Source organism: Cariama cristata, unplaced genomic scaffold (assembly GCF_000690535.1).
Source record: "Cariama cristata isolate BGI_N322 unplaced genomic scaffold, ASM69053v1 scaffold8366, whole genome shotgun sequence".
NCBI lineage: Eukaryota > Metazoa > Chordata > Aves > Cariamiformes > Cariamidae > Cariama > Cariama cristata.
In genome coordinates this window covers 12,360-38,683 of record NW_009620334.1, presented here as the reverse complement: position 1 = coordinate 38,683, position 26,324 = coordinate 12,360, and the positions used below count along the sequence as shown (strand labels likewise).

General features: G+C 36.0%; 1 protein-coding gene across 1 annotated transcript in view; it reads left to right on the top strand.

Moving 5' to 3' along the window:
• EPS15L1 (epidermal growth factor receptor pathway substrate 15-like 1) overlaps window positions 1–24,704 on the top strand; it is a 35,360-nt gene extending 10,656 nt beyond the window's left edge. The window contains exons 15-24 of the mRNA XM_009701587.1: window positions 828–1,025; window positions 1,305–1,469; window positions 3,630–3,756; window positions 3,879–3,929; window positions 4,341–4,477; window positions 5,565–5,625; window positions 6,011–6,093; window positions 7,527–7,659; window positions 19,732–19,937; window positions 24,558–24,704. Of these exons, the coding sequence (XP_009699889.1) occupies window positions 828–1,025; window positions 1,305–1,469; window positions 3,630–3,756; window positions 3,879–3,929; window positions 4,341–4,477; window positions 5,565–5,625; window positions 6,011–6,093; window positions 7,527–7,659; window positions 19,732–19,937; window positions 24,558–24,704 (1,308 nt within the window). The remainder of the gene's footprint in view (window positions 1–827; window positions 1,026–1,304; window positions 1,470–3,629; window positions 3,757–3,878; window positions 3,930–4,340; window positions 4,478–5,564; window positions 5,626–6,010; window positions 6,094–7,526; window positions 7,660–19,731; window positions 19,938–24,557) is intronic.
• The last annotated feature ends 1,620 nt before the right edge of the window (window positions 24,705–26,324 follow it).

Here is a 26,324-nt window from a genome sequence, read left to right as displayed (position 1 = left end):
TCAAGAATATTATGTGTGTTGTTGAAGGATATTCTGTTTATTTAATGAATAAACTTGCTTTATTTATTAATTTTTACCATAAATAGCAGTTTTGACACAAATACAGAGGTCCAAGAGAGGATTTTGCTAACCTAAATACCTTTCATAATGGTCATAAATGGAGGGTTGAACCAGATGATCTCCAGAGGTCCCGTTCTACATAAATTGCTATTGTTCCGTGAATATATGAAACATTTATTCAACCTAATAGAGTAGTTGAGAAGCGTTATTACTGACCCATGAGACAGTCCATGGGGCATGGTGCGTATTTTGATCGCTGTGAACCTTGTCAGTATTCCCAGTTAAAAGCGGGTTTTCAGGGGATTACAGTTGCCAGTGTAGCTAACATGTTATCTTAATGTAGAAACTTAGCATATAAGGTCATGTAAGAAAGCGTGTAAGGAACTCCTATGCAACTGTGTAATCTTAACTTATCAGAGTTAAAAATCAACTTTATAATACTTGGTAACTGTTTGAATGGAAAAGGAGCCAAGTTCTGAAAACTACAAGGTAACCATCCAAGATACACCTTTTGAATTACCTTTATAATTAGCGTGGTATTTCTGTGATTTAAAATATTAGTATTTCTTAGTGTTATTGAATATCCTTTTATCAAGGATTTTGTATAGCATCATGGGAAGCTTGCAGTTCTTCATATTGAGTTCTTGTTATCTTGTTAGCAGTTGGTAGGTTGCTTTACAACTTTCTATTATTTATTATAAATTCATAATTTATTAAGCTACATTTATTTCAAATTTCCCTCTGATTTTTGTAACGTTTTTTTTCAGATTTCGTCATTAAAAATGCAGATTCAATCTCAGGAATCAGATTTAAAATTGCAGGAAGATGACCTTAATAGAGCAAAAGCAGAGCTGAATCGCCTCCAGCAAGAAGAGACTCAGCTGGAGCAGAGTATCCAAGCTGGAAAAGTGCAGCTTGAAACAATAATCAAGTCTTTAAAATCAACACAGGAAGAAATAAACCAGGTATTCACTGTAGTTTATACAACTTCGTTTTTGCTTCTTGAAAGGCTAAGAATTGAACATCGCCTAGAAAGATTATTTTTTCAGAAGAGAAAAAAATAACTGGTTCATTAAATAAACCTTTTTGACCGGTGCTTAGTAGGTTAATTCCCAGTTAGAGTCAGGAAAAGTTCAAGTCTGGTGGGGGGAAAATGCAACTGTCTGGCAACCATGTTTAACAAGAATGCAAGAATGAGGGCGTTATTGAATGTGTAACATACTAAAGGATTTTTCACTGCTTAGGCAAGAAGTAAACTTTCTCAACTTCAAGAGAGTCATCAAGAAGTCAGTAAGAGTATAGAAGAATATAATGAAGCTCTCAATGGGATTCACGGTGGTAGTCTGACGAATTTAGCAGACATAAGTGAAGGCCTTGGGCAGACGGAAAGAAACAATTATGGAGCTATGGTAAAAAATGTTTACTGTTGTTTAGTGTATTTTACAGTAACTAGGTTTGTGACTTGCACCTAATCTGAAATAGTTAAGGAGTTTGTTTAGTTGGCTTTTGGTGTGTTAGCAAATACCGTGATCCCTGCAAGGCAGCAATCTCCAGTGCAAAGCAGGGCAAAGATTTTAATGCTGGTGGAAAACCTGATTTTTAAGCTTTGTGTTAGATCTTGTGCTAGGATTTTGTGCCTGTGTAACTCTTAACGGTATGGATATGTAAGCAAACTGTGATTATGGAAATAAAAAGAAAAGGTCATGTTAACCACTGATTTGCAACCTGTCACATCTTTAGTCTCAGGAAGTAGGTAGGACTTTATTTCCAATTCAAGTGCTTTGGTTTTTTCTTGCACATTCTCCAGTTTACCAAGGTGACGCCTTCTCTTGCCGTAAACTTCCTTTTAATTATGTATTTCTTTCTTGTTTCTGGAAGAAGCTATACAAATTTCTCCTTTGCAGTGAGCTATGTTTATTACATATTTCAGTAAAAACCACTCCCTTTCCAAAATACATAGATAGTTCTCTTCTGCTTAAAGAATTTCAGCATCATTTATCTTATTCATTACATTTTCTTTTAATTGGTATTTTTCCCAATTCAGAAGATCCTTCAGGTTCTTAAAGATTTTTTCCAGTCAGTTTCCTTTGGGTATCCATTGTTGATTTGGATATTTAATAATACTCTAAATCACAAGATTTTTCATTTTTTAAACCTATTTCTTTGCTTTAAATATAAAAGTTGCATACTTGCTTGATTCTACTTGCACATCTACTTGGTGCTTCCTCATTAGGGAAACATATTTTCCAGAATTCTTGTAAGCACAGCATTTACTGTGGGTTTAGTAAATATATATTGTGTATAGCGTATTAATAAATTTCAGCAGACGTGCTACCTTTATGCCCTGCTTTACACTTTCTCTGTAAAAACAAAATGCTTAAGAGAAGAAAAATGTAGATTAAAAACAACAATACGTTGAGAGACATGATCTTAAAATACTTAGTGCTTAGTTTCTGTGCCTACATGGCTTGCATAAACTTTATGTTTAATTTCTAGTGGGAACTGCCAGATGTTTCTCTTACTTGCAAAACCTAAGATTCACTTACTGGAAGAAGACTCCAGTATATGTTCATAGTAAATTTTTTAAACTCTTCTGCCCCTTTCCTGTTTCTTAATTCTTCCTTCCTCTTCTCTCCCCACCTCCCTCCCTGCTGTTCTGAGAAGTATTAATTGAGACTTATTTATTTGCATCATGTAAAGGGATGAAAGAAATCCCATACCTTTCTAGTGTTGGAGGCAGTGTAAGTGGGTAGTTGTTAGAAGGTATTTCTTACGTTAGAGTTGAATGGCTTTGATTCTCAATGGAACTCTGTTGTATAGATGCTGTATGCACGTATGGCTACTGTGGCAAGGATGGGTTTCATGAAAGAGACCCAGAACAGACAAAAGACAGGGGTATCACATGCAAACGAATGTGATGAAGAGGATCCATCACTTTAGTTTGCTACTTGTTCATGCAGGATTTTTTGGTAACTTGACAAAACTATAGGTTGGCCTTTGCTGACAAACCTCTCTATAGTCAAAATGTTGGGATGACACACTTCCTGCCATGTAGTGCTTTGTAATGTGAAGTCAGTACTTGGAGCTTTAAACTCAAGAATGACTTAACAAGAAGCAATCTTGAGGATGACTACTCGGTAGTAATTTCTTGTATTTGCAGTCCACAAATTATATGTGTATCCTTTCCTTTTAAATAACTGTCTTGCCCAAAGTTGAGCTGTACAATAACTGGGAGAAAAGAATTTCTTGATAGTGTGATGGTTGGGCATTTGGTTTGTTTTTGTTATTTAGGTATTTGAGAATTGAATATATTAATACGATAAACAGTTTAACCTTTTATAATTATATGTATTATTATCTTTTGATGTTCTGTATAGCTTTGGGCTACGTATTTCTTTCTACTGTGTAATTACTTCTGCTTAGTAGCCGCTTACTCAGAAAGTTCTTTAGGAAGTAATTTTTAACATCATTAAACAGGAACTAAGATACCATAGAATTTCTCCTAAATGGGTAACTGATCATTTTAATCATGGTAAGTTGCTGTAATGTTTCTCCTCTTAATTTTTTAGGATGATCCATTTAAGAATAAAGCCTTGATGTTTACCAATAATACACAAGAATTGCATACAGACCCATTCCAGTCAGAAGATCCTTTCAAATCGGATCCATTTAAGGGAGCAGACCCTTTCAAAGGCAGTAAGTGACCAATGGCTTACCCGAGACCTTGGAGACCTATTGCTAAGTAAATGATATTTTCACAAACTTCTATCGTCTTGCTAAATAGTGGATAAAACAAATGATTTTTCTATTCTGCATAGGTGACCCATTCCAGCATGATCCTTTTGCAGAACAACCACCTGCTCCAGCAGGTAATAGTCCTTTTGATGACAGGACAGATGTGACATAAACAATTTGTAGTCAAACACAAAGATTTCCAAGGTTTCCCTGGCTTCAGATTTTTGGTTTGCATGTGGGAACATAGAAACCTGACAGGGTGTGCATTCAGGATCAGTATGTTGATAACACGCATGTAACTCTTTATTAAGTCTGTAATCTTAATATAAACATGTATTTGTTCAAACTTAGTAAATACTTAAAATTTACTTAGTAAATACTCTAAAAAATGTTTAGAGAGGTATTTGGAAGTTTATCAGATTTACCAGATCATTGTGTATTTTTCTAAGAAAAATTACATGAGTGTGTATGAGGTCAAATATGGAATGGTTCATACTGGACACACTAGGTGCTACTTTGTACTTACCTTTTAATACTCCTTCTAGATCCATTTGGAGGTGATCCATTTAAGGAAAGTGACCCATTTCGTAGTTCTGCTCCTGAGGATTTCTTCAAGAAACCAGTGAAGAGTGACCCATTTACCTCAGATCCATTCACAAAACCCCCTACTTTACCCTCAAAGGTCAGTGATTTTTAAATCTACACGTAATAGATGTCTTTACTATTGACAAGCTTATTGTCTGAAAGCTAAAAGGAATGAAATAGCACTAAATGCTTTTCTGCTAACTGGTGAAATGTTATTAATTTTGTTCTTAGAATTTAAGTTTGGATTGTTAAATCAATCAGCAGTTTGTTCTTCCCAGTTCTGTGATAATGGTGTATATTCACCATGAAGATGCAGTGAGGTGGATATTTTTTTTTCTCTGTTGGGAATTTCAAGCCACCAGCACCCACTCATTCACACCATTGCCTCCATTCCATCGATGTTTCTGTTTGTGCAGTCACATTGTGAATCGGATCGAGGAACTGATCTGGCTAAAGGATTACTGAGCTACCAACAGGCAATAGAGCCAACACAGTGGAAGAACTGAACAGAACACGTTTGTCAAATGTATAGTCACAGTTCTTAAGCTGTCCTTACATGTATGTGTGTGGTTGTTTTGGGGCAGAGGGTGAGGGTATGGATTTTTTGGTTTGTTTTTTAATTAAACCTTTCCCTCACCCTTATGACATTCGTTGACTATTGCCACCCAAGTGTTAGAATGGTATTCCAGTGTCAGTCAGTGGGAGGTTAGTTTGTCTTGCAATATAGGTTTGTATTTAGATAACAGCAAACTTTTCAAACTAAAGAGGAACTGTAAACTCCATTTATTTAAAAAGAAGCAATATACAGACTCTCTGAATTAATAATAATGTAAATACCTGACCTGAATATTCAGTCTCTGTTGCTTAAAGACTAAACAGTTCTGGGTGTAATTTCTTATTTTGTCCTGGTAACTAATATTGCTTGTATTTCAGTGTGATACACTTTTCACTTGAATGTGTTTTGCTTGTAGGTACTTGGTGTTTTGTTCAAGACTATCAATAGCCAAATGCAGTACTATTGTGAATTTCATTTAATTGGTAAATTTTATCCTAATGTGTGTCCACTGAACAGAGTGGTCTGAAATGGGAAATAGTTTGTCTTAAAGCAAGAGACTTTGATATGCATAAAAAGACAAGTGCACAGTACAGCAGAACAATAATTATGTATGTCTGTTCTTATTTAGCCTGACCCTTTTGAAAGCAGTGATCCTTTTACATCTTCCAGTATCTCTTCAAAAGGTCCAGGTAAGAAGAAAAAAATTTCTCATGAAGATGAATAAGGAGGTATCTCTTTATGAAAGAAGAATCAAATGTAGAAGTTGAGAATAAAGAAAGTGTCTTGTGAACTGTTGGCAAATACCACTGTGGTCCTATTATGGATTATGAAGACTAAGTCTTCACGTACACTATATACTTCACTTTTTTGTTTTCTTTTTTTATTTTTTTTCCCCCTCCAAACAACTGGTAGGAAACCTATTGTTTTATGGAATTCTCTTAACATCTCATGTCAGGTCAAAATGCAAGTGTTTTTTAATCACCTGCCTAGTTTTGTACTGCATTGGCAACATGCATTCTTCATAATTATTAAGCATTATTTTAAATAACTTTTTTTTCCCTGTATCTGTTTTAGACCCGTTTGGAACACTGGATCCGTTCGGAAGTGGTGCTTTCAGTAGTGGTGAGGGATTTGCAGACTTCAGTCAGATGTCAAAGGTAAAGGTTACAAGGAAAGCAACTGTCCTTTTAAGAATGTATGTACAGATTTTTTTAATTTTTTTTTTTTTAAGGGTGTGATATGATTGTAACTTTTCAGCTGACAACCCACTTCTATTAAATTTTTTCTGATCAACTTCACCAGTTACTTAGCAAAGTATTTTCCATCCATCTCAGATACGGCAAAGTCTTACCAAGACTGGTAGATTCAGCAGGGATAAATCAACTTTTCACAAATATTTTCAAATACCAGAGGAGCAAAAGAAATAAATTCTAGTTTTTACTTGTAAGAAAAGGAAGTTGTTCCAGATGTATTAATGTATTTCAGTGTCCAACCTTCCTCTAAGTCCTGAAGTCTGATGCTTGGATACTTCATCTCTCATAGTATCCTGATTTGTTCTTAAACTTCTCCATGAGTACAGGGAAGCAGAGGAAGGTGGAACACATGGTGTGCTGACATTTCATAGCTCTTAACAGAATTGCTGTTTCCTTAGTTTCATGGTGTAAACTGAGTATATAGGGCATTTCAAATAGGATCAGTCACAGTCTGCCATTAGCTTTCTGAGATGGAGTTTAGAATTTACAGTTGACATCAGTTGCCCAACTTTTTACACTTAGTTCCACAATAACACCTGAACATTGTAGAGTAAAGTTAACTAGAAAATAGATTATCATATCACTTTGACTAATTAAACAACTTCTATTTTTTTCCTGACTTTTCTTACTGGTTTTTGTGGGGTTTTAGCTCTCCACTAGGTGGCAGCAGTCTTTACAAATATTGATGTGTTTGGCTTGAATTAGAAATTTTAGCAGAGGTCCAACTGCGAGCTTTAGCTTTGCCCTCAAAATTTCTCTTTCTTCATTTCGGAATGATAGATTTCCCTGCATGGCATGACTTTTTGTGCCTTTTTTAATCAATAGGAGAGCTCTTCACAAGAGCCAGCTGAATATAGGAAACATTAAACACATGGTTTTGGAATCTTCCCTGAGCTTTTACAAAAAAGACAAATAGCTGTGTGTAACTTAAGAAAAGCTTGGAAAAAAGCTATCCATTCTGCAGTCTACCATGTTTTTCCAGTTTCAGTCATGGTTCTGATTATCAGAGTGAAGCCCAGACTGTAGTATGACTGTTCATTGCCAAATAGTAAAAAGTAGAGTTTTACTTCCTTTTATTTTTCTCATTGACTTTTTTCTAGGACTAAATGTTCTAGAAGTACTTAAATGATTAAAAGCGTAAGTAGTTTTGAATGTTAATGAAATCCTAGCACTTCTGTCAGTGGGTGTCTGCCTCTTACACCACTGACATAATTCTGTATATCTGACCTCATTTTTTGAAGTTAATGTTTTTACTTGAGTTAACTTGTAGCTTTCATGAAACAACGGATATTCTACAATGTGCTTACATTGTTCTTCTTTTCTTTTTTCTCATGTAGTCAGTAGCTTCAGATCCCTTTGCCTCCTCTTTTGGAGGGGTGGGATTCTCAGATGACCCTTTCAAAAGTAAATCAGACACACCAGCGTTACCACCGAAGAAAAATGTCCCTCCACGACCCAAGCCACCCAGTGGTAAGGAGGTTTTCTTTTTTTAATAGCCAGTTCCCCCGATTTTCTATGTGTTATTGGACATCAGGACAAATTGACAGTCTTCTGTTATTCTATATTTAAACCATGGAGGAGGGTATGAGATTATCAGTAAATTGGCAGAAATTGTGAGTAAACCAGACTGGAACTCTTCAGACTGGAAAACAGATAATTAGGGAGTGGTATGACAGATCTGTAAAATCACTTGTGGCAGGGAAAAATGGGGAAAAAAAAGTTCTGTCTTTTCCAAGTAGGCAACAAATGAGATTAGTAAATGGCACCTTCAAAATAAACAAAAAAGGTTTGTTTTTATACAATACTTTAAATTTAGGATTTTTTTTTTTTTTTGCCGGATGATATGATGAATGCGAAAAAGTTTAAACGGTCTTAAAAAAGAGCTAGATAATTCTTAGAAGAAAAATCCAACAGGGTCTACCAAAAGCCAAAGTATTCTCTCTACTTCCTGTGTTGCTGAATGTCTGCAAGGTAGTCTGAAGTATGGCTGTATCTTTATCTTGTTTTGATGTTCTTCCTGAGCATCTGCCACTAGATGCTAACAAGAACAGGGTACACAGCTAGATAGACCTGTCCTGATCTGTCCGGGTATGATCATTCTTGCATTCACGCTTTACTGCATTAGTTAAATATAAAACACTTTCTGAATATATGGCTTCTTCCTGCTTCAAGTCCATTATGTATGGAAGTTCTTAGAGATGTATGAATCTCCTGAATTGAAAATAAGATCTCTTTTAATGGAGATTCAACTTCTACTTGTTCACCCTCACTAGAGTTGATTTTTAAAATATTCAGATACCAGTGAAACTGTTTTAAGAACTGAAGCCACTTAGAACTGTTGATTTCAAGTCTCCTTTTAACAACAGTGGCATAGTTCAGTTAATACTAGCAGTGAACATTTAGTTGGCTCAAAAATAAAAAGAAGTTGGATTCTGCTTATGAAGAGGCACATAATTTTGCACCAAACATGTGGGTCAACATCTAGTATTCTCATGTATCCACTGACAGTGTTAGGAAGCATAATACAAAGAAAACGGATCCATTATTAATGTCTCTCTGTCTAAGTATGTGGATTGTCTGCATTTCTGCTGTTGCATTTTGGAGCAAAGCGTGCACCCTGCACCTGTCCTGTTTATAAAAGGTACTGTGGATCTGGCTGCTTTTGCAAACCAGTTGTGCTAGAACTAACTCCTTGGATAATGTGAAAAATGCTTTCTATTACCAGGGTATCCTGAAGATGTCATTAACTATCCCATATATTGATCCAGGGTTTGGAAAATATTATTTAATGTGGTAGACTTAGAAACAGGTCATTGCAGCAGCATTAGTGTGTTCCTATTACTATGATTTTGTTGCTCAAGACATGATAATGCACACTAAAATGCTGAAATCAAATGATGAGGTTCTGTGTAGGTGAGTATTGATGAAAATTTGCCAGGAAATGCTCTAGGATTGTGGAAAAGTTCTTGAAGCAGTCTATTCCATGCTTGCTTTGTGTAAGTGTTTTCTACTAATGAGGTACTAGAGAGCCTTTAGTGATTAAAAAAGCCCCATAATATGTAATGTTGACAAATATCAATTAATAGGACACAAATGAATAAAAGCAGAAATACAAAAGCTGAAGGTGATCTTGTTTGCCATTCTGAATGATGTTATTTTTCTTTCTTTATTTGGTTTTCAAGGAAAGTATGTAAGTGGCCATCTTTTTCTTTTTAAGAAATGTGTACATAAAATAATTTAGTGTTGAAAGAGCCTATATAAAGTTGAATGAGTCAAACAAATACTAAATATACCTATATTATCTCTTTCATGTGGTTTCTTTCTATTTCTTGTTCAGAGCATGATTATTCCTAGCTAATACAGTGTAATGGTAGCAGCAGAGATGAGAAATACATGCCATAGGATTGACTCACCTGTATGGGGTTTTTGGGGGTTTATTTGTCTTCATTCTGTCTTTTGTACATATTTAGGAATTTTGGAGAACGCTTAGCTTTAATAATTTGTTTTGAATCTAGATGTGTGCACTCAGCCTTTCATCGGTCTTTTAAAAAAATTGTTTAAATGTGTACCTTCACCTCTTATTGGGAGACACAATATTTGTAAGGTTCCGCTGCTCTACCAAAAGCAAATGTTGTTATGATAAAATAGACTAAGGAGGAAACAAAGCAAGGTTTTTTTTAAAGCAAATGAGCCTCATGTGCTTATGCAGTTATACTCCTCCCTTCCTTCCACAACTAAGGCAATCTTCAGTGGTTAGTTAAAGCATGAGAAATTATATAGTAATATACTGCGATTCTAGTAAGAGATACAGGCGTACAAGTGCGTGTTAGAAATGGGAACGCTGCTCAGAAAACAAACAACAGACAAGAAACTTCCGTTGTTTCTTACTTTTCTCATTGGTCTCTTTAATTAAAAAAACAAGAAGGTGATAAAGATCTTGCTGAAGGATGAATAAATGCTAGTTATTACCAGACAAATCTGTAGTTTACCTTTCTATTCCCAGTTTGTACCCTTCTTAGTAAAACTGTTCTTTCTGTTAGGGGGGATTTTTAATATTGAAGAGCACTTGTATGGTTTGCTTGCATTTTGTGAGACAGGTGCAATGAAGATCTAATACAAAGCTTTACTTGTCCTCAACACTCTACAGTCAAGTAGAAAATACTAATAAATGTTTTTGCAGAGCATTGAAAGCTGTCTGATTTCCCAGGTAGTTGTTGATAGGGGGAACTAGCAAAACCCAGCAGGGATTGTTCTCAATTCAGTGCTTTTCTATGTACAAAGTTTTTTAGGAGTTATGTGACATGCAAGCATTGTCTTATCAATCCACTGAGGTATCGCAGAGTGTCCTGGACAGCCAGGGTGTGGCCAAAGCGTGCCACAGTTCCCATCTTGCCCGTGTGTCTGTGTCTTGTCCGGATGAACGAGGAGTTGTGCATCAGGTCTTGTTTCTTCACAAAGACAAAGGCAGAGCAAACCTTTGAAACTGAACACAGGGCCAGGGAAACACTTCAGACATAGCCTCTGTTTGCCATTTAGTGAAGATCAGATCAAAAGGCCTTCAGATGTACCTGTTAAAAACCTGTAAGAGGGATGTGTAGTTCAGATTAGCTGCTCTCTTGTAAAGGGTCTGGAAACAGTGTTCATACCATGCTTAAGGGAACTTTGCCGCTGCTGCCAGCTTTGTCAGTAGCAGGATTGCAGTGGATAGTCATTGTCTGGCCTTATACATCCTGACCTGTTTGCTGGCTGCTTGTGAAGTGAGGATTGGTTCGTTGTTTTGGTTTTAGTTGGTGTTTGTTTTTTTCAAAGCTTGGACATTGAGAAGTAGCTATGATCTGCCGACTGTATTAGGAGATACTTCAGTTCACAGCTGTCTGTGGTTGTTACTATCTGGCAAGGATAGGCCAACACTTACTGTGTGGCATGGATTAGACACCCTTGAGATCCGTATCTTTCCTTTCTTGAAAACTAAGGTTAAGAGAGGGGATGACAATCATGAGATTATTTCCTTAAGGTTGTATCTTAGGCTGAATCTCAGGCTTAACGCTTGTTCTGTTCTTCATAAATCATTTTCCTTTTTTCTTACTCTGTTTTGAACTGAAGTCTTTCAAGATCTTTAGATGTTACAGAGTCTTAAACTGATCCTTGCTTGGCCCAAGAGAAATTTCAGGTGTTTGTGTTTTCTGATTAAATGCTCTGTTGTGACTTTTCAATATAACTTTGTAAAGGTAAAGTGCAGAATCTTTAAAGAGGATTGGAGGAAGGCTAATAAATCAGTGAATAAAAATAGACAATGACAAGGAGGTGTTTCAGAAGCAGCAAGCCTGGATACCAGTGTACATCAAAGCTCCAACATATCTGTTACATGCAATGATGTGAAAAATCGGTATCTCTGTCCCTTACCTGATTTAAGATTCTCTTTTTTGGTTGAGGAAGATCAGCTAAGAAAAAGCTCTTTAACTCTTCTGACTAGACTGTTCTAATAAAAATTCTCAAGGGAGCATGTGCATGTTCTTTCTGTTCAGGAATGTGTTCATAGTCCATGAAGTTCTTACTGGACATTAGGTTTCATACAACTCCGCTGGGACTTGGCTGAAATAATTTGATGCTCACCAGGGATACTGGAGAACCTGAAGGTCTCTTTGGAGAGAAGTGGAAGATTTTCTATATATACTGATGCTGTATCATGATTAATGCTCAGAAAGCACCAAAAGATTATCCAGATCTACACAGGCCTGTGCTTTGCATATTGGGCTATGATAAACGGAAACAAGACAATATTAATTACTTATATTAACGAAAATAATAGTAGCGTATATTGACATACGTAAGCAGAGGTGCCTTGTGACAGGGATCTAAATTCCAGTGCAAATTATTTTTCTCAAGCTGTCCTAAAACATAGCTAAATTTTGTAGATTTGTAAGTACATTTTATTTCCTATCATAGAGGATTACTTGTAGTGTTTAGCACTACTGCACTTCTGGTCGCTTTCTATGTCTTACATTAGTTCTTGGGTTTTGTAGGACTTTCGTGTAATTAAAAATAAAAAAAGTCTGAAAGAGCTGATACACTGAAACCTGTCAGTTAAAATGGTTTTTGTAGGTTCTCACAGATTAACAATTATGTTTTCTGCCGTGAGCTGCAGATTGAAATCAGTCAGAGTTCACCGCTAACTAGTTTCTAGGTAAAAGTTGTTGATTACAAAAAGAGAGAAACAGATTTTTTTTTTTTCTCTTTTTTCTTTTTCTTTTTTGTTTTTTTTTTTTTTTTTAAAGTACAGGAAGTTGCTGTGTGGGTGTCAGTGATTGGGTTATAAGTAAAATTCAATGCTCTAGTGCTTTGATCGTGGGACCTACTGCTTTTGCCCCACCCTTACCACTTCCTTTAAATGCAGCACCATACATTCCACATTGCGGTTATAACAGTACTGTTAACCAGTGATATTAGTGGAAGAACCTTCACCACTAACCAGTGTGTAACCTTCAACCTCTTCTAAATTTTTATTGCTTGCTTATAGTGGTTTTGACCTTTTTAACCTTGAAAGAATATAAAAGTCCTAAAAATGCAGGAAGAAAACGAACTTTTCAATTCCAGTGTGTTTTCTTCTTTCAATGATTATTTAATAAAACCAATTATTTTTATCACTCTGGCTTTTTTTATCTTGTGTAAATGTTGTCATTTGTATTAAATATATTGTATATTAGTGACTAACAGAGGTAGTGGGTATTGTGTTAATAGTGAACTTCTTCAATGCTAGTGTGCTTTTAAAAAATCAGTTTTTCTTTGACATGCTGATACATAAATAGCAAAAAAATATCATGTAACTTGGAATTCAAAGGACTACACATTTAATTCGTCCCATGTAAGAAAGAAATTAGTGGGCTTATTTAGCTACTATCTGAAATACAGGTATTAAAATAAATTTTTTGGGGAAATTATTATTCCAGACTGCGCACAGTGAGTTTGTCAAAGAATTTTGGCTTTGTTTTTTGATCCATTTATTTTTTGTAGCTCTGATGTATGATGGCAACTGAATTTATAAATTGGCATTTCAGGGGTTAGTGGTTAACACCTCTGTGTTTGAGTTAAGGACTTTGATTCCCTTCTCACATTGTTTTTATGACTGGTAGTGGTTTTGAAATGTCAAAATATTGGAAAAAGTCTTGAGAAGACAGAATAGGGGGCTAACCAGCCAGCCTTGAATTGGGAAGTATAATTCTAATCCCTCGGAGATGCCTGGCTTGTGTGGAGCCCCAGAAGACCTCAGTGCAAGCACAAAGGTTTGCACAGTATTTAATATGAGTGACCAGAAATTATTACAAAATAATAGTAATGATGTTATTGAGAATAAATTTAACCAGCCAATGTGTTAGGGTTCAGTATTTGTCCCACCAACAAAGTCAGAAAAGGCCCCTACTGACAAGCAAAATCTGACTGATCAAATACTATTTTTTTCATCTTACCAGTTGGCAGATAAAGAGAAATGACATCTGAACCTGTTGACGACTTAAAAAAGAGTGAGGGCTTTAAGATCTATTAAGATCTTCAGGATTGTAATATTTTATTGAACTACTCTGAAAACTCTTTTAGCTGCGATGCATGCTGTAATCCATCATTTACAGAAATAATAATTTGTCATTTTGGATGAGGATCCTTTGCCCTTTCTTTACAAGTGTGGTTGCAGGAGAAGATTGTTGTCGGCCCCAAAGAAGCTAGAAATGCAAGAAAAAAGAACCACGAACTCACAGAGCAACTTTCTGTTCTGTTCATATGGTGCATGGACCTTGGAAGGTAAATTTAAGATAGATTTGCCCACTTAAGTGCTCATGATTAAGAATGTATACTGAAAGAAAATATTCTGAAGGCAATTTGACTTCAGAGCTTTAGTCAGTGGATACCCAGATGGGGTATGCACACATGTTCCAGGCTTACCTGGACCAGGATTATCTAACTAGAAGTTTTTGAGCTAGATTCACTCTGTGGGATGTCTTTTGCACCCCTTGAACCATTTTAGATGCCTCTTACTACTACTGTGCATAATCAGATGCTTGATACTGTTAGCCACCACTATGCTTGCACGAATCTGAAGGGCAGTGTGCAAGCAGCTCACGGAAAGGCGATGTTTGTACAACCCTGTTCTGCTGCTGTCTTCCTTTGTATTTGATGCTTCCTCCTCCTTTATGTCAATGACAAATATAGTTCTTTTTTGTACGTGTCACTTCTCTAAATTTAAGGCATTTTATGGTTTGGCTGTTTTTACCATTTTAGACTTATTTTTCATCTACAAAGCAGTACAAGAGCACTGTCAGTTCACATTGACCTCATATTGACAGTTTTCAGTGAGGAAAAAAGAGCAGAAATCTTTGCTACTTTTTGAGTTAGACATATAAATGTTTTTTTAGTACTGTTTGTTTGCCTGTGCTGTGTCTTCAGTGTCTCAATTAGATGAAAATTAAGAGTTCACAGTTTGTTCAGTATCTTGCTTAAAAAAACATGCAAACCAAAGCCTGAATGCTTTGTTGTGGGCATTTACTGGTTTCATCTCTTGAAAGAAAATGATGCCTTAGGAATACTTGTTGTTTAAATATCTCATGTTTTTGTGGCCATTCTTTTTGACCTGCACCATGTACAGTGTCCCCAGGAAATGAATTTGTGTAGAAACTTGCTCTGTGTATTTAGTGAGATAATTTTAAGAAGAAAGAATCCATGTTAGGTATAATAGATGTAATGAGGACTTAGGAACAAAAGAAAAAATTGTATTCATCCAAAAAAAGTAAAATAATTCCTTTGCTTTATTTGCATGCAGATATTGAAGTTGTGGGGATCAATCATTTGGTCTCGAGGAGAGTATAGAGTTCTGTTCTTTATTCGTTGAGTGATCACAGGAGTACAGGAGTGTTATGTTTATTTCTGAGTGGTACCACACACCTGTTTCCTCAGAGCTTCTTGAGTACCCAAGGTTATTCGCAAGTAGCACAGTGCCTGTTTACCTTTATTTTTTTTTTCCTCATCTGCAGTCGAGAGTGAAAAATTCAGCCTCAAAGTTTGTGACTGACAGGAAAACTTTTTTTTTATTTTTCATGCCTTCTAGAAGACCTGACAGTTGCATTAGAACACAGGCATCCCTTGTTGTGTAGGATAAATGACTCATGGGTGGAGCACCTGCCCAGCCACAAACTAAAAATTCCATTCACGCTTTGATTCTGTTGTTTATGCTGATCTCTCACAGTAAAGAAATTTCAGTACCGTTTGTTGAAAGAGGTTGTTCAGAATCCGTTTCAGAACAGATTGTTAGGCTGAATGTATAACGATTTCTCTTCTTACCTTTCAAGAAGTTCATAGTTTTCAGAGTATTTCTCTTAAGCTAAGGTTCTCAGAGTTAGGGGCTAGGTCAAGGTGCAAATTTTGCAAATATTAAGCAAAAACAGTTTCGAGAGCTTTTTGCATAGGAAAAAATTCTTCCTTCTGTTACTAAAAATACATATCTTGATTTTGTGCAAAGAGCATTATCGCCAAACAGTTGAGTTCAAAGTACAGTGCAGAAATAGCCCCTGTTGAAGACAAACACCTCTGAGTATTTTGTAGGAAATTGTTTTTAATGTAACTATACTTCAAGCACATTTTGAAAACTAGTAATAATTTTTCTATAAGTTCCTAAAGTTCACTGTTTATGAAAGTTTTATTCTGCACCAGTGGAAGAGCTGGATAATTTAACAGGATGGTGAAAAACATGCTGAGTAAATTAGGAATGATACATAAATTTGCTAAAGTGCCAAGATGTGCTGGGGGACACCTTACATACTGCACGGTCTCCAAAGTTTTCTAGAGTAACACTTCCTCTGCCATATAAAAGATGTTAGAGGTAGGAACCCTGGTATTATATGTTCAAGTATAATAAGAGGTATGGACTTAACTCACACTATCACTGCTTATCCTATGTAGCACGACTCTGACTTCTTAAAGCATATTTTTCACTTTAGAAAGTTTCCTGGAAAGGAGTACTTGTTTAATGAAAGTTTAAAGTTATATCATCTCAACTCTGCCCTGTTTACCTGCGAGCATGCATAATCCAGTCTTCAAAACACATGAAAACATGCTGCTTCTCATAATTCAGCAAGATACTCTTCTAAGCAGAGTGTTACGACCATTGTTGAAACATAGAATGTAGAGAAAGCTATAAATGTTTCATTTCATTGTTTCATTGTCAGTATCTTCTAAGTCAGTAAGACAAATTCTCTAATTGCATCCTGCCAATGAGATTATATTTGCTTTGAACTATAGATCTCAACCCTAAAGTTTGCTGTGGGGTATGAAATTAGATAAACCATTCGTATGGGTGGAGTTCACTATAAGTTAACAGCATTTGCTGTGGTAAACCATTTTGTTCATCATCTCTTTTTGCTGAAGTGAGTCCTCGGTGTGGTTTGGGTGCACCACTTGGGTAACTGCTGAAACTGCTGTGGTTTCAGAATAGGACCTGTTTTGCTTTTTTCTGAACTTTTTTCCCCTGAAACTATTAGCAGAAAAATTAAATAAGTAAGGGTTACAACTGTTTGCCTGCACTTTCGTACTGCCATACCTCAAAAAAGATGAGCAGTGTCATGTAAAAATGTAACATTTTCCAGTAAATATAAGATTAATGCAATCTCGGTTACTGCTAAGAGTATATTTTGCAATATTATGATTTTACCAATGTCCTTCAGTTCAGTTGATGGCTTTTTAATGTGGTTTGGGTATTTTTGCTTTACATTATAGAAATACTGTACTCACATTCTTGACATACTAAACGTGGGAATACAAAAATTTTTGTATACTTAAGTATAGACTTACTGCAGTGGGAGATTCACACTTGATGTAAGCCAGCAAGGATGTCAGAAAGATAATTCTGGTGTCATTATTACTAAGTTGTGGCTAATGAGTAAATTTGAACATCTAACTGAACCAAACAAAACTTCTGCCAGGCCTCAAAACCATGTTTGCTGAGTATGGCAGGGTAAAGCCAAGCTATAAGCAATGTACAAATTGTAGTGAAAGAGGGCTCGTTGGGGACTCTGCCATGAGTGCCAGGATTGGTATAGTCAGCATGGACACTGACCTTAAAATTGCTCTGCAAAAAATAAACCTGATTTTAGAAGGGTTTCCCTCTCTCACCTTTTCTTCAAAATGACAAAATTATAGCCCTCTTCTATTCTTTAACGTATAAAAAAAATGAAGAAAATGGCACTCGGGACGTAAAATGAAAATTTTTAATATTATTAGCAGTAACGGCAGTATTCATGGTGACATTTCCTCTAGAGCAAAGTTATTTTTTGTGATTTGCTGTGAAGATGAAGCACGAGAAACCCCGATGCTCTTTGTGTACGTTCCGAAACCACTAGGGGCTTCGTGCAAAAACATAAAACAGGCCACCTAGAAAAAACAGGTTTGCTGAGCAAATATGTTGCAAACCCTGCGTTTGTATTAACAGTCACCAATTCCACAAAGTGGTTTCAGCAGCAGAAGATTTAACCGAAGAAAAGGGCAGCTTAAAATGGGTCATTTTTGCCTCTCTCAATCCAAATTGGTTTGGGACAATATAGGGTGAAGGATACTAGGGGGAATTTGCTTGTTAGTAACTGGCAATAGAGGAAGGAGAAAAAAGTGTAGAGGGCTCTTGTCTTATCTTGACCTTAAATTAGAAATGCAGATACTTTAATTCTCTTTGTAATCTAAAATAAGTTACAATAAGTTGCTCTTCTATCTGGAGAATTACACACAAAATGCTGAGTTTCTCGTCTCTTACCAGGCTTGCTTAGTTCCCTAAGACTGCACAGCTGTGACTGAAGGTGAGATGTCCTAAAGGCCATGGTGATGAGCGGGATGTAAATGCAGCACTCCATTTCAGAGAGCAAAACATGGCCTCTGTTGATAGGAAAGGCAGTTTGAACCTGTGGTGAAGGAGGGCCCATGCTTGTGGGGAGATCAAATGCTGCTGGCATTTCCTGTATATTTTGTCACTTCCTTCCATGAAGGACAAATCACTGGCCTGATCTGCCTGTCTTTTAGAAGTCCCACATGTGGTTGCCAGTATGGGTATCCATATATCCTTGCCACATCTGTTAACCAGGATGAAGTACATACTGAATCATGAAAAGCAGTACTGGAGTGAACTTCAAGAGATCTTGTTTATCCTCCAGCTTCAAGGCAGCTAAACCCGTGTGATTTCTAGAAACCGTTTCTCAAACCTCATGGGCGTAGTGATGGAATGCAGCAAGTTCCCTGAGCAGTCTTGAGTATTCTTAAGTTTTAAAAATGTTACAGACTGTCTAATGTAAATCTCTCTTGGTAAAATCTAAATCCATTAGCCTTTTTCTTGATGGAAAACTTGCCTACAGGACTATGGTCAGGTTCCCCTTGAATACTCTTAAGACTAAACAAATCCAGGTATATCTCCTGCTGCATGTGTCTTGCTTTCTATGCCTCTTTCTGTCTGCTTGTTCAGCTGTGGAGTTTCTTGCTTCACATTTTCCGGGAAGCACGGTGCCTGCAAGCGGTCACTGTATTGCATCCAAGGCCTGAGTCTGACCTTAGCACTGCACTAGTGAGATAAGTGTTCACATGATTCCTTCAACTCCCGTGTAAACCTGTGCCTGGCTGAGTTTGAGGACTACAGACCCCTGCACGCCATGCAGTCATTGAGGAGATGCCGCCAGCACGGTGGGGAGCCTGCTGATGGCAGAGGGCTCTGTGTCTGGCAAGCTGTGTGCAAGGGAAGGTGGACTTTTGGCTGGCCTCTGGGCTAGGAGAGGCTGAGCTGTGATTTAATGGCAGGTGAAGGTGGGCTGCTGGATAGGTTATTTAGTGCAAGTTTGCTGATCTTTATTTCTCTTTGACAAATGAGGATTTCCACAGATATGAGCAAATATTATAAAGTTCATGAGGAACTACCAAAATACCTTCTTAAAAGCTATCAGGTTATGTCTTAGACATGCCAGGTACATACTCTGGAATTTGGGGGTTCAACCTCATTTCTCTGTGTTTTCCTAGTATGTGTGTCCTGATAAGCGTCCTATTAAATTGTAGTTCAAAGAATTGGATGTTTCAAAAAAGGTAGCTTTATTAATGCAAGTAATGTATGTAATTCAGGTTATTATGCAGGAAGTTGTAAATATTTGTTTCTTTTAAAATAATTGCTTTTATATAATCCCAAACTTAAACTTGAGATATCTCTAGTCCTGGAAAATTAACTAAAGTCATACTTTAGTCAAATTCTTCTGACCAAATGTCTTTATATTGAGTTTTATGACTTCAAGTCTTAACGGTATTCATATTGCAGTATGTATAAGATAGATGATAAATCCATTTGAATAAAACAACTGTTTGAGATGATTTGCATTGAGAAATGAGTACCATTATATTTGGTTAAATTTTAAACCACCCCAGGAAGAATGGATGATGCTAAAGGGTATCAGCACAGTTTCCTATTTAAGGGGTTTGTATTGTCCATGGTAAGTAACTTCTCTTTTTCTCCTTTTGTTTTTTTTTTTTTCCTAAACTTTCCAGGTAAAAGTACTCCTGTAAGCCACCTTGGGTCTTCAGATTTTCCCAAGCCCCATGATCCATTCCAGCCATTTGGGGCTGACAGCAGTGACCCGTTTCAAAGTAAAAAGGGGTTTGGGGACCCATTTAGTGGAAAAGATCCATTTGCTCCCTCCTCTTCAAGTAAAACTTCTAAAGACTCTTCCTTGGGGTTTGCAGACTTCAGCTCTGTAAGTTAAGTTCATTGTCTCTGAGCAAACCACTTTCTGCTCTGCTTGCAGCAATCTATTGGGTTTTTGTTTTAACTGCAAACCTGTTCACTGGCTTCTGTCTCTTAGTACCTTCATGCTGTCCTCATTGTTTTTGTATGAATATTTCTGTAATAAAAAGGCATTATTTCAATAAAAAAGAAGTTTCATGCTAGATTTTAAAGGGTTTACTTGCATTTAAATTATTTTAGTACAGTGTGCCTTTACTTACAAATTCTTTGTAGCAGAATCTGTGTATTGTTTTTGTTGCATGGAGGCTATTTTGTAAACTGATTTTTGGCAGCCAATGATGTAAAGATTCAAAAACAATTGTTGAAAACATTTATATAGCAATTTCACCGTATCCTGAGAAGCATATCCTGAGAAGCAAATCCTTCAAGGGAAAGATTCCTTAAAGTATTTGTAATTGTTTATGAAAAAGTTCTGACAATCCCGTCACAATGTTTGCTGTATATGATGGAATGTGGTCATAAGGATACATATACGAGACAGAGATTGAAAATTTAGCTGTTGAATTTTGTTCCAGTTACTGATGTTGTAGAAAAGCCCTTGTTAGACAAAGAAAACAAAATTGTTTTGTAGAACCAATGTAGAAACGTCCATACTGCACTCCGAAAGACAGTATCAGAAGGTTTGAAAGCAAAGCCAAGTACCCATTCATTAAAAAATAACAGGGTTTCTAAAAGCCTGGCTTTGGTTTTAGTGCTGGCAGGTACATTATTGAATTGGAAATCATTGTAAATGTAGTAGTAGTGTGGTTCTTACTGCTTCCATGAATACCTAGCAATCTGTTCCATCCACAGCCACAGGCTTCTTCCTCCTTTCATGTGTTTTTGTTCTGTCACATTGCCATGCAGTAAAATTGCCAACTTAATCTCTTACTTGACTCTGATGGACACAGTTCAGTGTTCAACAAGTGGAGATCTTTAAGCTGAATCTTTCAGGTTGCTTATTTCTAATGTTTTTTCCCCTAGTTATTAGATAATAGTAAATGTGTATCACTTTCCTATTTGATATTGTTAGTTGAGGTCATCTGTGCATACTTTTAGTTGGCCTCAGTGCTATAATTTATGATCCTGAAAACGTCAAAGTTCAACATATTATGTATGCTTTACCACAGTTAGTTCTAGCCCGTTGCATTTGCACAGTTAAATTCTGTGATTGTATACAAAATGGTGACATTCTTAATAAAAATACGACGCAAAACTTGCTTTATCTGAAATTTCTTGAACAACATCTAATTTCTTCCTTCAATGAAAGACAAGTAATGGAATAAAATGACTGTGACCCAGCTATTGTCATCTTACTTTACAGACTGCATTTCTTAAGTTAAAGTGTGGCTCACACTGAGTGATTGTATCAAATGATTAACCAGAATCTCTGATCCTCATCCCAGTGGGGTACTCTAGTGTTAAATTTGCTGTGCTACCAGGTTTCCAGGAGATGAGATTAACTTTAGAAAAAGTAGGAAAAATGAGATCTTGAGTAGCCCCTTACAATTACTGTTAAGTGGCACTTCATCAACTGACATTAATTTTAATTGGTTTTGTGAATTGCTTTCTGCTGCTGTAAGAAAAAAAAGTGTTAACTGAGTTTGACTGAAAAGAGAGAGACTTGATCCCTGTTCTTTTCAGTTTGTTGGATTATTTTTTTGCTTGCCTATAATGCAGTTATGTTGCTACACTTGATAATTCCTAACCCTTCTGTATGAAGTCTTAAGTGTACTAGTTACCTTGTGATCAGCAAGAATATTGTGCTTCTCTTTGCCTGATGTTTGGGAAACTTTGTTCATAATGGAAATTAAAAGCAATTTTACTTACAGAAGGTTTTTTGACACTTAGTTTGAGCCCATGGAATCTGAGAACAGCATCATAGAATCATGTAGGTTTGGATAACTGAATAACCTGATTTTTAATTGGAATTCTTTACTGTTGCAAAGATGTAACGTGAGGGCCTCCACTAGATTTTAGTAGCACTCTAGAAAATTTGGTGCTTTTTTGAGGCATGGCAAATTCATGCACCCAGAGTTTAAGTATATTCTCATTGCATTCTTAACTTTTCTGCTGGCATTAAATACGACTCTTTGGAACAAAACAAAGTCTTTTGGTAGCTGGTATTTCAGGTATTTCTAGGTTCCGGCTTCAGTTTACAGAACAACAGGAAAAGCAGTCTTTCTGCCAACAGAAAGCATTTAAATTTCCAAGAAATGAGAGCACTTAGAACTAAACTAAATTTTTTCTCTTGATATAAGCTGCTAATTTAATAAACACAAGTCAGTGTAGCTTTTTGTGTATTTGATTAGTTTCGCTGCAGTCTGCTGTTTTCCTCATTTGTGCCTTGGGTCTAACTGTACTTGTGAAAAAGAAAAAAGATGTTTTTAATAAAATGACAGATACATGATACATATTTATAGACTTCTTGAAACCTGGACATACACGAAAAAATTGTTGTTCTATTAAATGACTTGTAATTCAGTTGCATTACATTTTTATAGGCAATCTGTGCAAGAATCCGTGGCATTAATGAACTGTTGTGTATTTCATAATGTAATGGTCAGAGTTACACTCCTGAAAATTTTACCTTGTGCTAACTGTTTGTAATAAGGCACATCCAGATTTGTTTCCAATGAATCACTTGCCTATTTTTCTGGGTTCTTTTGGTTTTTTACTCAGCTCTTTTAACCACAAAAATATAACTTGTGTACCATAAACAAGTCATAATTGGGACTCTCCTAAGCTTTGGAAGACTTATCCTAAGATGTAAGCTATATAAGTAAAACTGTTTTCTCAACATTCAAAATAAAAAGACACCCCAGAGGGTTTGACCAAAGCTTATTGTATTTCTGAAAATAGTAACTGCTCTTCTCCATCCCAGCTATATGATCTTTTTGAATTCTTGGAATAAGTGGAGAAGTCCAGCTTCCATTTGAGTCCATCTTTAACTGATCTTGAAAAAATAATCTATTTCAAATCTTAGTGAGCGTTTAAATCTTACCTGTCAGCTGACATTATTTAAAAGAGTAGTGATAGTAGATTTTCATCATTTTAAAAGTAAAATATTATAAGATGTGTGGCACTTTCATTGTATTTCAATAACATTGAATCTAAATTTTGATAGCAATGAAAGACGTATTGTTTGAAGAAAAGTAATTTTAAAATACTTTTTTTTTTTGCATCAAATCATCTGAAAAATCATATTGAGAGAAATGAAATGAGGAATTGTGAGCATCCGGAAGTGCACAGATAAAGCATGATTTAACTAAATTAGGAGTAAATGAGAATTGGACTTGGGTTGAGAGAAATTCAAATAGATGCATTTATTTTAAAAATAAGAATTATAGGTACAATGCAGAGTGGAAAAGGCAATGGTGAGAGCCATCATGTAGTATATAGGCAACTAGGCATAGGTCTAGCACTTAAAGTTGTATTTAATACTCAGTTCAATATTTCAGTCTTGTTTGGGAAGGTGTAGCCATATCTCTAGTGCAATGTCATATTTTGCTGTGTTCAAAGTTACTATGTTGTGGACCACAGGGCAATTTTTGCAGTATACGTTCAGCTGAAATTGAAACTATAAATTCTGTGTAGTTTTCTCCTGCAAAAAAACCCCAAATAATATGTTTTCCTGAACACTCAAAAAAAGATAGTACAAAGCAAATTTTAGAAGTGGGATATAATGCAAACATTTGCATGCAGCTGCACGAACACTTCTGTTAAGATCATCCTCTCTCTTCAGCGAATGCTAAAATTAAACAGTAACGGATTATATTTTAGTTTTAAATTGTTATGATTTCAAAAAAATATGTTAATATTTTGTGCAAAAAGTTCAAACAAGCAAACTTTTGCATACTTCAGTGGTAAACACTGGAATATAATTTCAGAATCGTTTTGCTGCAGTGTACTTAAATGTGTTTTGGGAAGCTCAAACAGAGTTAGAAGCTGAACGTTATAATGTATTATATTTCCTTAGTCTTTTCTGCTGAAGTAAATGGATTCTCTTTATTTCTTACTGGAAAAACTCTGCACGTATTTTTATGAACAGTAACAGAAGCACTTTTTGTAACTTTTGATTTGGTGATGAAACTTCCCACAAATCAGCAGTCTCCAGAGTCATTATCAAAACCCCTCACCCTTAGCAGGAAATACTACAGTAAAACTCTCTGCAATGGAGTTGCACAAGAGTAAATAACTCTTGTTTCTACCAGCTATTTACGATTCTTAAAAATGGATGTAGCTTGCTATGCTCCCAAACCACTAACTTGCTTTTTTTGTGTTTGTGGAGTTTTTGTTTGGCTCCAGTCCCCTGGCCATTTTCATACACAGCTGAGACACGGATGCAGGGACGTGCAGCCCAGATGGGTTAGTTTCCTGGTAGGAGGAGGAAGAAATTAAGGAAATAAATTAAAGGATGAAGTGAGGAAATCAGTGAGTGAATTTTTATCTTAATCCAGAAGAACTACCTTAAGACAGCTTGGTATACTTGATTCATATATTTAATAAGCCTGATTCATTGTATTTTTCACATCATTTCTTCTAGTGTTTTGGTAAATTTATTAATTTATTTTCCATTTTCATTTTTCAGTTTGGAAATGAAGAACAGCAGCTGGCGTGGGCGAAGCGTGAGAGTGAAAAAGCAGAACAAGAAAGACTAGCTCGGTTGCGGAGACAAGAACAAGAAGACCTTGAGTTGGCTATTGCACTCAGTAAGGCTGATATGCCAAACTCTTAAATAGAGGTTCTTTGGCTCCACCCTGTCCAAGTGGAACCTTTAAACATGGCTTTTATAAAAGTACTAAATTCTTGGTTTATGTTGTGAAAATAATTTTAGTCACCTTCAACTCTAAACAGGACTGGCTGGTTACATCAAACTGGGCTCTGTGTGGCTTTTCAAGTGCATAATATGCAGGAAACACTGTATAAGCTGTATTATATGTTCTAGATAAAATTTACCGCTTGTAAGAAATTTTAACGTATGATCCTAAGATATTGAAAGCAAAGTTTCTTTATCTGGAAGACAATGTTGCATATAGTAAACTGCAGCTTGTGAATCTGGCTTTTTATTACCTGAATTCCATTGATTTTTTTGAGGCTGCAGTATGAATTTCGAAGAAAATGTCATAAAAACATAATATTTATAGAATTAGCATTCACTTGTTACATTTATTTAATAATTCATGGTAGGCTAATCAGTATGTCATCTGCATCATCTGTGTCACAGTCTTCAGCATACATTCATTATTAGATGGTCCCTTTCTGTCCTGGAGATGTGGCTTTGACAAAAGAATCTGGCAATTTGTATATGATGAATACAAACATAGTGAACTGTATAAAATATTACGAATTTGAAGCCTCTATGAATGAGCAGTTCTTCTAATTTAAACGTTTGCATTGAGTTTTAATAATTGTATGTGACGTTGTAAAAGAGGGAGTTAATTCAGTTGTAGTGAATTGGACAAATAGTTGGGCAATTAAATCATTAGGTAAAATCTTGCTTTATCTCATGAGCAAATATGATTGCAGGATTGTGATATAAGTTTGAGTGCTGCTTTCATGTAAAATCAAGCAAAGGAAAACTTGCTAAGCTTGAGCACTGTTCATCCCTACAACTCATTTTACCCTCTTTTTCTCCAACCACCAGAACATAGACCATATTATCTGTGTTACCCAACTGACTGTGTGAGACAGTCCCTACCTCTCTCTCTTTAATTCCACCTATCTTATATTATGGGGTTACAGATTGAACGTAATTTAGCTGAAATAAGGCCAAGTTGAAACACATTTTATTTGCCAAATACACGTTCATGCGTAAGTTACAGACGTACTCGTAGACTGGATTGGCTTTAAAATACCCCTTGCAGTAGTAAGTCCAAGTAGGAACAGATCTTATATATACCTGTAGACCTCAATACTTCCACCTGGTAAGGATAACACAGAATGTGTTTTACATGTCGTATATAATATAAGTCCTTATGATGTCTGTGAATTAATTACTTACTAAAAATGCCTTTTCTGATTACAGGAATTCTAAAACTTCAGTTGTCTTTGCCTTGGACTTTTATCTCTAAATAGAGTAGCCATCTAGCACAAAATTTTTAAAATGTCCTTAATGTATATCTGCTTTCCTATCCTTGGTTCTGTAGGAATAGAAAGTTTAACATTCTGTGTTTTACTGATGCAGCCCTTATCTTATAACATTTTCTGTATTTTTTTTTAAACGTGGTGTTCCTTCATCATCTTTAATGCATTTATATTTTTTATGTCCTTGCTTCCTTACTTTTATTTTTCGTAATGCAACGATAGTGCCTGTTCGCTGAATGAAAACAATCTTTCCCCATTCTGTTGTAATTGC